Source organism: Polyodon spathula, chromosome 17, assembly GCF_017654505.1.
Source record: "Polyodon spathula isolate WHYD16114869_AA chromosome 17, ASM1765450v1, whole genome shotgun sequence".
Taxonomy (NCBI): Eukaryota; Metazoa; Chordata; class Actinopteri; order Acipenseriformes; family Polyodontidae; genus Polyodon; species Polyodon spathula.
In genome coordinates this window covers 1444172-1458496 of record NC_054550.1, presented here as the reverse complement: position 1 = coordinate 1458496, position 14325 = coordinate 1444172, and the positions used below count along the sequence as shown (strand labels likewise).

The 14325-nt window shown below is 44.9% G+C and overlaps 1 protein-coding gene across 4 annotated transcripts in view; it reads left to right on the top strand.

Annotated features, from left to right (window-relative positions):
- Positions 1 to 14325, top strand: part of LOC121330246 (low-density lipoprotein receptor-related protein 4-like) — an 80575-nt gene that overhangs the window by 31077 nt on the left and 35173 nt on the right. For all 4 annotated transcript variants that reach the window (XM_041276602.1, XM_041276601.1, XM_041276604.1 and 1 more), the window contains exon 2: positions 6574 to 6720. In XM_041276602.1, coding sequence (XP_041132536.1) covers positions 6574 to 6720 — 147 coding nt within the window. The remainder of the gene's footprint in view (positions 1 to 6573; positions 6721 to 14325) is intronic.

Genomic DNA, 14325 nt, shown 5'->3' with positions numbered 1-14325 from the left:
TAATAACAAATTGAAAAATAACTGTATGAACACCATTTAACATCAAGTAATCAAAGAAAAGGCTGTAGCAATACAATAGTACAGTGTTTCATGTTAGATTCCCTAAACATATGGAAAACTACAAAGCGTCATGTAACTCAATATGTTAACGTAACATTATTCAGCAGGTTTCATTCGTAAAATGTGTTCATTCTGAAGGGTGATGCAGAACTTTTAGCCATAGCTGTACATGTACAGCCATCTCTTGCACAACATCCAAAATAGTATCTCCATTTGAAAAAAAAGAGCATTGCTACCACCAGTTTTCTCCCCAATGGTTTCCTGTCAAGGTACATTTTTAAATGCAATTTCTGTTGCCTGATATCTTATCAAGAGCATGATAAAGGTATCACTGCATACCTCTCTGCAGAGTTTAGACCTGCTTTCCTCTGAAATGGAGAGATTATTCTAATCCTCAAAAAGTGTATTACTTTTAGAAACTGCTATAGCAATTGCACTGTGCCAGTTTAGCTGACCTAAATGCTGCTTGTGAAGTGCCTGAGTTAATTGTAAAATCATTTTTGGAGATATGAGATAATAATATAAAAAGAACAATGATTGTCGTTTGACATTGTGGCTCTATTCAAAATGCTTAATTTCATAAGTTATTAAAAAGACTGTTTTGACAGAATATTTAAATAACGTTTGCTAGTAATGAAACTTTAACAACAATCAAACACCTGTGCACACTGTACAAAACATTAATTTGCCATTTTTTAAAACAAAAGTTAAGCTTTGCAAAACAGTCCCTGTCTGTGGTAGCACAGGAAACATTAGACATTGCTACAGTACAGTAGGAATCCAGTAGTAGATATTTAATACTGTTCAGAAATACATCTGGGACAAATTGTGGCATACAAATTTGATTGGTGGAGAGCAGCACAGGCTGAGTTAGGATGATTCAAGCCGCTAAATATTTATATTCACCCCATCGGTACGACATCCATAGCTGCCCAGTGTTGTCATTGTTCTATCAGGTCCTTTACTATCTTTGACACATTTTTTGAGTTATTAAAACCATGCTGATTTATATGACCCTGCATGTAAGTAAGTAGCATTTACAGTGCCTCCCTGGACCTCCGTCTCTAGTGAGTCACCCTTCGTATATAGCTTGGTATCTGAATAGTGCAATCCAGTGGTGGGGGAAAGGGCCTCCATTACATCAATTGGAAAGTCTGTCCCTATTAGTGCATGGACATTACATTTTCAGATGTGGAACTTTGTTTCCCTCAAGAGTTATTTGATGGCTGTGCAAAGGCTTCCAAGGGAATCTTAAGTCCTGTCAACATGTTTTAGATATTCAAAGCTGGGGTCTCCTTTCTGGCTTTAATTTTCAATAGAAAAACACACCTGGGGATGAAGGCCACCCATGTAGTTTATTCAACTACAGCCTTGGCCACGATCCTAGCCTGTGGCTGTCTCTTTTTCAGCTCCTAACTCCCTACTAGCTTGCAAATACAAACTGAACTATTTCACATGCTGTAATTGTCAGTAGACAAGCTGTGAAAGTTGTAGACAGGGTCTTCATCCATGAAATTTGTCTTTTTTTCTGTTGTGGGGACCACCTGTAAACCATATTCAGGTTGTGTTGTCTGGTCATTTTATTTGTGGTCCTCGCATCTACCCACAATCACGCTTCTGGACTCAGTTGCTATTGGCAGTTTCTAAAAGTAATTCTGTATCATTATCAATCCAGCAACTCTTTTCTGTAAAGGAAGGGACTTATTTCTTATTTGGTGTATATATCTGAAAAGGCCATTATACCATTTTATTCACAAGAAAGAATTATAACAAAGAAGTTATACTTCAACCTTGTGGAAACCAAATTGCAGATTGCAGGATTTTGCCATCAAGTTTATCCCCTCATAGCGGTTTGATGCCTTTAGGAACCATTTCCTTCAGTTTGCTGACAAGTTAATCCTGAAATCTCACTAGTCCCTCAGTACCACGGCCCTTTCTGTCACTTAGTTACTTTCAAATAATTAAATCTGATTGTCTAGCCAAATTAAACAAAATTGGCTTAAGACAAATGTAATCTCATTTTGATTTGGGTTCAGCCTTTCATGCAACTACAGTGTTTCCAGCGCAAGTCTGAGACAGTAATTAAGAGAAACGGTGCGTTCACCGGCTCGGACGTTGACTGGTATTCTTTCGTGTCTGTCAGTGATGTCAGTTGTCAGTCTTGGCCCATCAGTCTTGTTTTTGCACCATTATTTTGACGAGTCTCCAGGCTACTGTTCAGCCCCTGTAAGTTGATAAGGCTGACCAAAAATGCACATGCAGCCTTATATTATTCTTTAAGGAAAGTTGGAGAGAAGCCAAAATATTGTTTATTTTTCAAAAAACAAACATAGGTTTTAGACAAGCTGCGGACAGGAATGCCTGGTCATTAGGCATGTCTCGTGACAGTTGTAGATTTGAAACCAAACTAAACTGAGAAACTGTAAAATTCGAAAGTGCAGGCTTCAAAACCAATGGATCTGTTACCTTTCCTGCTGACCAGCAGCGTCTGTCTGATTAGTCAAGCCTAGTGTTTTATTGTGAGCCTCCAGTGCAATATCATTTCCCCCTGATAGTTTAGTCGTATCTTATTATCTGAGCCTCTGGAGACAAAAGACTTTAAGCAACAGGGCTTCCTGCTTAGGAATCCTATTTCACAAGACACAGGTGAAGAGCAATTACATGTGCTTTACACTTGTCCTTCGCTGCTGTCTAGTGATTTTCACTTACACACCCTGTGCTTTACAGCACCATGGGTGATTGCTAAAAGGTAGCCACAGCCAGATGACAAACATCACAGAGACTACAGTTTACTGTGGAATTTGGAGAATTTAAAACCCAGCTGAGAGCTTTTTTCTTTCTTCATTATTTTCTTTTTATGCGTTTTTGTGATGTTTGATCTTAAGTGGGGGGAAAAGAGGGTTCTAAAATCGTTTTTATCTTTGATACTGAAAAAGGTTGAATATTTGTCTACATAGTTAGCCCTTTTAGATAATTATTGGTTTTCTGGGAAAGATTTACATGCATGCATACTGTACACGCATACATTATCTCATGTCAGTATTGTGGTACTGTTGATTCTTGTATTTAGAGCTATGATGGAAAGCTTAACGTACCTGAATAATTATTTGGTGTTGTGTGCACAAAAGATAAAAATAATATCCAGTGATTGCTTGTGTTCTAAACATTTAAAAAGGATGTCATGCTGTTAAAGTTTTTGCAAATATTTTATGGAGTTTGAGTTTAGAGATGACTGAGCTTTCCATCCTAATTCTCTTTTTTTTTATCCACTGCATGCATGGCAAGTACTCTGTTCTTTCTTGTGGCTGAGTATGACATAATGGTGTAATAATCTTAAAAAAAAAAAAAAAAATTAAAAAAAGGCTTTAATTTGGTGTTTTATGAAAAGCCGCATATAACCAGTTGTTTTGGCCAAACCTCTAATACTGTTTAAAAATCGCAGGCCTGCTCACAAATTTAAGTACTTTTGGCAACTGTTGTTGTATACACCCATAGTTTCAAAGAAAACCCCAATTCGGTCAGGTTTCCCCGTCCACATAGCAACAAATTCCCAAAGCACTCCTAATGGAATTTGCTTTTCATAATTAACGCTTTTTCCCTCCAGAAGGCTATGTTTTATATATCTACTACCCCTTGGTCCTCTTTCAGTGTTATGTAGATAGAACCAAGGATGAGAAGAAATTGCCAACAATCTGCCCCTAGGCTTGGGCCTAGCACTATGAAAGGAACGTACCTCATTTCTGAGGAGAAGCGAGATTTTCTTTTGGGTCTAGCAGTATGAAAGGAACGTACCTCGTTTCTGAGGAGAAGCGAGATTTTCTTTTGGGTCTAGGTGTATGAAAGGAACGTACCTTGTTTCTGAGGAGAAGCGAGATTTTCTTTTGGGTCTAGGTGTATGAAAGGAACGTACCTCGTTTCTGAGGAGAAGCGAGATTTTCTTTTGGGTCTAGGTGTATGAAAGGAACATACCTCGTTTCTGAGGAGAAGCGAGACTTTCTTTTGGGTCTAGGTGTATGAAAGGAACACACATCATTTCTGAGGACAAGCGAGATTTTCTTTTGGGTCTAGGTGTATGAAAGGAACATACCTCGTTTCTGAGGAGAAGCAAGACTTTCTTTTGGGTCTAGGTGTATGAAAGGAACGTACATCGTTTCTGAGGAGAAGCGAGACTTTCTTTTGGGTCTAGGTGTATGAAAGGAACGTACATCGTTTCTGAGGAGAAGTGAGATTTTCTTTTGGGTCTAGGTGTATGAAAGGCACGTACATCGTTTCTGAGGAGAAGCAAGATTTTCTTTTGGGTCTAGGTGTATGAAAGAAACGTACCTCGTTTCTGAGGAGAAGCGAGATTTTCTTTTGGGTCTAGCTGTAATGAAGACCCCAGCAGGGGCATGAAGGGAATACTTTAGAGTATAAAATTTCCTTTGTCACTTGGACAATTCATAAGAGAGAAAACAAAATTAAGAATAGTGAGAATGGGTGAAAAGAGCATTAATTTTCTAAGGCTTGAGTGTTTTGAAGGGTTTTTGCCAGACCTCCTGTGATGAGTTAATCCTTTGTTAGGAGTCCAGAATTCAAGACCCTTACAAAACTAGAAGCTTCCACATAGATCTCCTTTACAAGTCTTTGTAACTGCGCTGATGATTAATTGGCAAATATTGGTCATTTTTCACTTTAAGTGAAAGATACTATTTCAGAGGGTTTTGTTGGTTTATTGATGAATTGCGTTTTTTGTGATAGACGCAGACATTTTTTTTTCAGTTTTTTTTTCACAAAGTATGTGAATACAGAAGCAAAATGTAATAGTCCTTGAGCTTGAGAAAATACAGAAGTAAACCAATACTACTGGCTCTGAAAACTAATGAGAAGAAGCCATTACTCATCTTGTAGTAAAATCAGCATATGAAACGAAGGAATGAAATGGTGCACTTGTGGAAAAGCTATAGTACACAGTTTCTCATTCAAGTGGTTGGACTCAGTTGTGATTAATTGAGACATTATTTTATTAATGCTTAAAAACAAATTGCATTAATGTGAAGTGTATACATTTCTTACAGTGTAGGGAGAAGCTTGCTGTGAACAGGGATGCTTTCTCACCTAAAGAAACCCTGGTTTGCCATTGCACTAACTAGACATATCTCAGAGTTAGAAAGCAAAACAAAAACATGTAATTGGGATTAAAAAACAAACCGTTGAACTTTAAGAACATTCATTATCTCCGTACTGTATGAGTTGCTGTATGAGAAATCAAAAAAATGATATTCTTGCCGTATGTTTCTTGTCATATTGGTGTTTAGCACAGAGTTATGCGCATAGAGCTTGACTTGAGCAAAACCCTGACAGATGTACAAGACAGCACGCAACTGTTTGCTTTCCCTAAATTTAATTTGATCAATTTGTATATTGGGTAGTACAATTGAAACTGATACAGGACACAAATTAAAGCATTTTAGTATGTTTTGGAGCCAAATAACCAAAATGGATAAAGTATCTGCCCATAAGCCAAGTAAAAAAAAAAACAATACTAATTAAATTAGATAAACATATTCTCCATTAAGTGTAGTGTCTGGTCATACGGCTTAGGCCTTGGACTTCAGCACTCAACCAATGCCTGGTATCCAGTGGTACAGTAGATGCGATGGGATTCACACAGCTAGGGCATGTTTCTGCAGCTAAGCATTGTTCTGCCCAGGGGTTAGGGGTCTCGGAAGCCTGCTGGCCAGTTTGCACAATCTGTGCATGGCTGTTTGCACTTGGTACAGAGAATAATTGTTCAGTAAACTGGGCTTTAGAAATGCTATCTTCAGTGTAACCTTTGGGATGAGATGCACATGCTTATTTTGTAATGTAGATCAATGGGAACACCATGAAAGAGTTTAAATGTCTGTGCATGTCTTGAGTCCAGGAAGTTACTAGATTATGTCTTCTGTTCACTTATTGTCCATTTCTATAAGTTGAAATAAGACAAGTTCTAACATGGGATGTTGGTCTCTTTAAGTCTGCTTCTGCGCAGTGGAAGCTCCAGTGCATGGTGTCCTGTCAAAGCACGCTCTTTAAATTTGTACCATAGGAGCAAAATGCTCCTGACCTGGGGAATGTAAAGAGCAGCATTCTTGAATAATGCTCAAAACTGAAGGAGCAAATGTGTTACTTTAATATTATAACCTAGAGGCTTAAGTTGTAAATTATGGCGCGAATGTTAAAAATGTAGTTACAGTTGCTGCCAGTGGAGCACTTTTCACCCTCTGCTTGCTTGTTAAACCAACAATTCCTATTCAGTATCTGCCATAAACCATCCCTTATTCTTTGGTTGTCGAGTTGCTAGCTAGTTAAATGGTTATCACAGGCTGGCAAGCAGTGACACGATGATACAGGAATGGAGTCCAAAGTTTTGTAAGCCAGTTGCTATGGGGATTCGTGGGGGAAGTACTGGATGTTACTGGAAGCTGGAATTGTTTTTGGATGTACCTAAAACACAATTCCCTATAACCAAGTTTGTCTGTTTTTGTTTCGCAGCCATTGCAGGAAACCCGGAATGCTCATGTGGACGAAATCATTTCACATGTGCGGTGAATACCTTTGGGGAGTGCACCTGCATTCCAGCTCAGTGGCAGTGCGACGGGGACAATGACTGTGGAGACCACAGTGATGAAGATGGATGCAGTAAGTCTCTGGAGGACTGCAAAATAAATGCATGATAGCCAAGTAATGCTATTCCACTAGTACCTACAGAAGCTTAAGTTTTAGTGTATCACCTTATTTTTGAGAAATCGTTATTCTTTCTAGACCCCATCCTGAAATCAGTCAAATAAATCTCTTGGCATGGGTATCATTTCTCCCAAGTTCAAGAGAAAAAAATGGAAAGCTTTTTAAGGTAACGGGAGTCTTCTTACATATTGGATGACTGCACTGTTAAATTAACCACACGAGTGAAAGATTTAATTGGATGAAGGAAAAATCTGGACCCTTGCCATTTCAATAGATGCGGTCAGGCCCCAGCGAAATTGGTGGTGCTCGTGTGGAATTTATGATCCAATGACTCCATATGCAAGCTGTACACTGGGGACTGGACTCATAAAGCTAGTGTAGGTTTTAACAACTTTGTATTTATTTTCAGCTTTTTAATTTAATAATTATTGTGTGGGTGCCCTTATGAGAAGATTCTAGAAACTTCTTTAGGAAGTAAAATGTAGTAAGACACACTATATTATTATTATTATTATTATTATTATTATTATTATTATTATTATTATTATTATTATTATTATTATTATTTTTACCCAGCCTCTGGTGTGCTTTGAATTACATATGTGGAAGCTGAGCATATGTGCTGCACCACTGTACTGCTTGAATACAGATCTGGTGTGAGGTCTGTTTCAATTGTCTCGGGTCACATCGGATCCTGTAATAGCTTTGGAAAGGAAACTTGATATCGGTCAGAATTCTTGGACCTTCAAAGCAACTGCTAATGTAAAAATGTATAATATGTTTAAGATGCTGGTGAAATTACCCCCCCCACTACCACCACCACTACCACCATGTTTTCTTTATGTGCAGCAGCTGTTAAAATGGGGTCCAATTCTAAATAAATAACATAAGATATTGTATTAAATAAATATAAAAACTTTGGCTTTTTTCAAATCTTACAAATCTAGTCTCTCCTTCTCAGACTGCAGAATTTAAACGAAAGAGGAGGTGATATGGTGGTTCTCAGTGCATATCATGGAAAGGAGTGTGAGTTATTAACACAGCGTGTCTGGGTTTGGGTGAAAGAGAGATTTTGTGATTTTAAAGTTAGGGCTGAGTGGCTGAAATCGAACCCAATCATATATCTTGGATAATGAGTGCAGTCTCTGCTTGTTTAAATTGCTGCGACTAAATTGCATTACATACATTTCAGAGTGCATAACAAGAAACTTTAATGCAACATAATGCATGTTATTTTTTTAAAGCATTCCCAAGGAGGTCCTTTTAAAGTTTAATTTTGCAACATTTTTTTTCACAGGAAAAGATCATAACTGTTACAAATGAAGTAATAATAAAAAAATATGTCAATGCTACTTTATCCATAAATTCACACAGCGGTAAATCATTTTGTGAAACTAGAAATAAGGTCACTTTCTATTTTGGCTGTAGACTTGACTTAAATCTGTTAACATTGCATTTGTTATTGTGGCAGCAAATATTTTTCAAGCAGGCCGGTTTCCAGTGTTTCAAGGACAGCGTTCTAATTATGATGCAAAGCATTTTAATATGCCTATGTATCAATCCTATATTAAAAGGTTTTTTTTTACAATAGGCTTTTTTAAGAAGGTGCCTCAGTATCAAGGTGCAGAAGTGTTGTCTCTACCAGTAATATCTCTGTGGTGTAAAATGTAATTAATATCTGTTAAAGTTTAGATGCCTCGTTTGTTAATTTCCATCACAATAGCTGGATAAGAAATCCTGCGTGCTAATTCATTTTAGAACTGATTAATTAGCACAGAGTAATTTGCCTTTAATAAAACTGGGCCCCCAGACAAGTTTAGAATCTCAAATCCAGATAATGTACAATATAAAATGTATTTGTGCAGTACAGAGTAGACCACCCAAATGGATAGGAGAACATCATCCTTTTTCAAGCCCACGTCCCTATTGAATTCAAAATGGATCTTTAACTTGAAAGCCCAAATCAAAAGGATCGCCTTTCCTATGAATATATATATATATTCAAAACAACGTGAGCTAAGAATGCCTTAAAAGAAGATTACAGACAATATTGATCAGATTCACTCCGGGGATCTGTTTTCTGATAGTCCCATTATCTCCATTTGAAGTAAAGAACCAAACAGCGAGGGAATGCTGAATTAGTTTTTGCACCAGCGTTTATCTTGAATTTCTGTTATGAATTTGCTTAATCCCTTCTGAGCAGAAAACGTTTTGGCAGCAAATCACAGTATATTTGTGTAGTTTCAAAGTAAATATATTCTTGTGGCAGGCTGGCGAGTGGATAGAGGCCCAGAGACAGACTGCAGTTCAAAAAAATAACTGTTTTATTATAAATAAACAAAAATAAAGTGCACAAGGGCAAAATAACAGATACTCAAACACAAATAAAGCAAAAACAAAACTCACAAAAATAACAGTTTCCAGGCTGGGCAATGCCTTCACTGGATAGAAACAAAAGATTTGTTGTTTCTTTTTTTTTGATTGACGAAGAGTCGGGGAGAGGGTTTACTTCTTCGAGCTCCGGAGAAAATATAGTACACCAGTGGGGTACCCGACTCCTGTACTAGCAATTAGTATAGATTAGTTTAGATTAGTTTGGGGCGGTGGACTGGTATTTTTGGGTTGGGTCCGTCCGTCCAATTGGGGTGGACGGGTTAAATTTCCCGTGTAAACGAGACGGGTGTGGAGGGGCTGATGTTGCGGATGTGGCCGGCGTTAGGCCGGTGTTGAGCAAAAAAGCTTCCTCAGCTCCCTCTCACCCAAATGAGAAGCTGAGGCCTCCTTTTATATCAGGTGTCTGGGCGCTGATTGATCGTTAGGGGGGGGCCCCTAATCAACTAATCAACCCCAGCCACCTGAACATAATAAACCCAGGCAGGTAGGGGAATTTAACCCCATCCCTGCCAATTTAAAAAGTGGCAGAGACCCTCACGCCACCTCCTCACCGCGCCCGCGCCCCGGACTCGAGTAGCCCACACGGTCGCCCGCCGACCCAGTGTCCCCGCCGCCCCGGGTGCCCGACCACGCCTGTCCCCCGGCCGTCCCGCCGCCGCTGTGGCCTCACGGGAGACCGGAGAGACTCATCTCGCCCATGTGGCCGGCCTTAGCCCCTTCGCTGCCCCGAGCGGGGAGACCGAACAGGAGTGTAGAGAACCGAGACCCATCCCAACTCCTCCAGGAGTGAGGGAGAGGACCGATACCCCCCTCTCTGCCTTCTATGTATGAGGTAAGATACCTAGATGCCCTGTCTCTGTCGTCTTAGTAGGAGGGAGGAGAGTATACCCATCGGCGTAGATCGTCTACAGTTAAAGAGAAATAGACCACCGGCTGTCGTCTAGGATTTACCCCTCGCTGCCTCCGAGGATGGGGAGAGACCGAGCCCTTCGCTAGCCGGCTCCGAGGGTATGGGAGAGACCGAGCCCTTTTCACTGCCTCGAGGAGGAGTGGAGAGAACCGAGCCCCCAAGCTTCTTGGTGAGAGCCCCGAGACCCTCCGCCTGTCCGTCTAGGAGTAGGGAGAGAGAGACCCTCGCGTCGCTCTAGGTAGCATTCTAGGAGTGAGGGAGAGACCGGGACCCCGCGCTGTCGTCTTCCGGCCCCATCTGGTGGCGGAGGCGGCGACGGCAGCCCCGGCTCCCTCTGGTGGCGGAGGCCGCGACGGCGGCTCCCTGGCTCCCTCTGGCTGGCGGAGGGACAGGCGAACCGGCTCCCTCTGGCGGCGGAGGCGGCGACGGCGGACCGGCCCCCTCCGGTGGCGGAGGCGGAGGCGGCGGCCCGGCTCGCGCTGGTACGATACCCTCGCTGTTCGTCTAGGAGGAGGGAGAGAATAGAGACCCTCGCTGTCGCTAGGAGGAGGGAGCAGCCTAGACCCTCGTCGTGTGTCATCTAGGAAAGTAGTGGAGAGACCGAGACCCTGCTCCTCCGAGTGAGGAGGGAGATACCGATACCCTCGCTGTCGTCTATGGAGGGGGAGAGAGATAGACCCTCGCCCTATCTTCTAGTGCCTCCCTCTCGCTCTCTGGGAGCGACAGCAGATACTCATCCCTCGGAGAGGAGGAGACCTCGCTGTCGTGCTAAGGAGGAGTGAGATGAACCCGAGACCCTCGCTGCGTCTTCTAGCGTCTCCCTCTGGCTCTGAGAGCGGCGGCGGCTCCTCACTCCTCTCTGGCTCTGGGGACGACGGAGGCTCTTCACCCCTCTCTGGCTCTGGGAGCGAATGCAGCTCCTCACCCCTCTCTGGCTCTTGGGACGACGTCAGCAGCTTGGTTTGGAGAGCCTCGAACCCTCTGTTGTCCCGAGGCGTGGGAGAGACCCCTGGCCTTCTGGGAGTGACGGAGGCTCCTCCTCCCTCTCTGGCTCCTGTGAGCGACGGCAGATCCTCCTCCCTCTCTGGCTCTGGGAGCGACAGCAGATCCTCCCCCCTCTCTGTCTCTGGGGGCGACGGCAGATCGAAACTTAAGTCTGACCTAGACCCCTCTCGCGAGAGACGGCGGCTCCTCGCCTCTCTGTGGCTCTGGGGGCGGCGGCGGCTCCTCACTCCTCTCTGGCTTTGGGAGCGACGGCGGCTCCTCACTCCTTTCTGGCTCTGGGAGTGACGGAGGCTCCGCCTCCCTCTCTGGCTCTCAGGAGCGAGGCCCACGCCGTCGAGGAGCTGACTTCTCTGGCTCTGGGAGCGACGGCAGAGGCTCCTCCCTCTCTGGCTCTGGGGAAGGTGGCTCACTCCTCTCTGGCTCTCAGGAAGGCATCTCCACCCCTCTCTGGCTCTCGGGAAGGCGGCCCACCCCCCTTTATTGGAGTGACCGGGGCATCTCACATGTCTACCGCCAGGTAATTAACCTGGGTACCCCGTTCGTGTTTAGTTTTCCTGCGGCCAGGCGGCCGTTCCCTCTCGGGCTCTGAGAGCGGCGGTGGCCCCGCTCCCTCTGGTGGCGGAGGTGGCGGAGGCGGCGGCGGCGGCCTGGCTCCCTCTGGTGGCGGAGGCGGCGGCGGCGGCCCGGCTTCCTCTGGTTCCGGATAAACAGCGAGGGAATGCTGAATTGGGAGCGACGGCACTCCCTCTCTGGCTCTGCGACAGCAGATCCTCCTCCCTCTCTGGTTCTCGACAGCAGATCCTCCTCTCTGGCTCTGGGAGCGACAGCAGATCCTCCTCCCTCTCTGGCTCTGGGAGCGACAGCGGATCCTCCTCCCTCTCTGGCTCTGGGAGCGACGGCTGGGTTCCTCCTCCCTCTCTGGCTCTGGGAGTGACAGGCTCCTCCTCCTCTCTGGCTCAGATCCTCCTCCCTCTCTGGCTCTGTGAGCGACGGCAGATCCTCCTCCCTCTCTGGCTCTGGGAGCGACAGCAGATGCTCCTGGGAGCGACAGCAAATCCCCCTCCCTCTCTGGCTCTGGGAGCGACGGCAGATCCTCCTCCCTCTCTGTCTCTGGGAACGACAGCAGATCCTCCTCCCTCTCTGGCTCTGGGAGCGACGGCAGATCCTCCTCCCTCTCTGGCTCACGACGGCAGATTCTCACCCCTTTCTCCTCTGGGAGCGACAGGCATCCTCCTCCCTCTCTGGCTCTGGGATCCTCCCCCTCTCTGGCGAAGGCGGACCCCTCTCTGTCTCTGGGAGCGACGGCAGATCCTCCTCCCTCTCTTATCACACGACAGCAGAACACTCTGGGAGCGAAGCAGATCCTCCCCCCTCTCTGGCTCTGGGAGCGCCGGGTCCTCCTCCCTCTCTGGCTCTGGGAGCGACAGCAGATCCTCCTCCCTCTCTGGCTCTGGGAGTGGCGGCAGATCCTCCCCTCTCTGGCTCTGGGAGCGACGGCAGCTCCTCGCCCCTCTCTGTCTCTGGGAGCGACGGCAGCTCCTCACCCCTCTCTGGCGGCTCTGGGAGCGACGGCAGCTCCTCACCCCTCTCTGGCTCTGGGGACGACGGCAGCTCCTTTCTCTTGAATTTCTGGGAGCGACGGCAGCTCCTCGCCCCTCTCTGGCTCTGGGAGCGACGGCAGCTCCTCCTCCCTCTCTGGCTCTGGGAGCGACGGCAGATGGCTGTTATGAATTTGCTTAATCCCTTCTGAGGTGACGGCGCTCCCTCTCCCCTTCGGGCGGTTGGCAGCAAATCACAGTATATTTGTGTAGTTTCAAAGTAAATAATTCCTATTCTAAAAAAAAATGTGAAGGGAGGCCCTCTCTGGCTCTCGGTGAAGGCGCTACACCTAGCACCGACTGCCTCTGAGGAAGGCGACCCCTCTCCCTTGACGTAACCACTGCCTCCCAGTCTACCTCTGGGTTAATTAAAAAAAATGGCTCAACTCTCTGGCTCTGGGGAAGGTGGTGCTGTTCCTCACACCTAAAAGTGCTCTGGGCATCTCGACTCCAGCTCCTCAATACACTATAGGGAGATCGTGGACGACGTCTGCCTCAGGCTGCATCAACCAGTCTCAGATCTCTGTGAAGGTGGTGCAGCTGATGCCCGGGGCAACACTGCACCCCTTCCTGGCTCTGGTTGCGAGGGGCAGCTCCTGCCCCAAACTGGCCGTCCTCCTCACACCGGCCACACCAGGCCCCGGTGGCGCGTCTGGGCAGGACCGCCAGCGATGGTCCTCCTTTCCGCACCAGGAACACCAGGGGAAGAGGCTGGCCGGGTCCTCCAGCGGTGGCTGCAACAGCTTACATTTCTTCAGCTGCTGCGGCTTTCCCGCCTGCCTTTTCCGCTGTCTGCTCTTCTTCCCATTTTCTTGCTCTGGGAGCAAAAAAAAAAAAAAAAAAATTATCCCAAAAAATTCCACAAGGCAAAACAAAAACCCTCTCTGAGCCTCTAGGTGGCGGCTCATCCCACTTCTGGCAACAAATGTGGCAGGCTGGCTGAGTGGATAGAGTTATTGAGACAGACCGGCAGATCAAAAAAATCTACCGCCATTATAAATAAACAAAAACATAGGGCAAAATAACAGGAAGGCACGGGTGAAGTTGTAAAGCCCATTCAAACCTCACAAAAATCTTTTCCACAGCTGTGCAGATGCCTCACTGGATTCAATTTTCTACACAGGTCTGCCTCAGGGAGCATCAACCAGCTTCCTCAGCTCCCTCCTGGGAATGAGAAGAAAATGGTGAATATCTATATCTAACACTCCAGCCACCTTCTGGGCCCAACTTGCAAAGCTTTAACTTTATTTGTTATTTCAACACTTTGTTTTGATACATTAGCAAAGCTTTATATGCTTGTTGTTGGCTTCTTTTAACATTCTCTATTGAGTTTGATGAGTACCAGTGTATTTAATTCACCCAGACAACCTGTCTTTAAACAACTGGTAAGTAAAAGCCTTGAATAACAGTGAATAATAGTGAATAACAGAGATGGAGTTCTGATAGGACATTAGTAATACCTGAAAGCTGCTCCTAGATTGCTTTTGATGGCGAGCAGAATGATCATGTTATGATGTGTTCCTCCTTCGTAAATCCTTAGTGGAATGCTTGACAGAGGCCTCCAGTAATCCTTAAAAAAGAAAAAAAAAAAGTAGCCACAGTGAATCTAGTCTCCACATCCGTTAAGAAATGTTTTAAAGCTAATAGTCACTT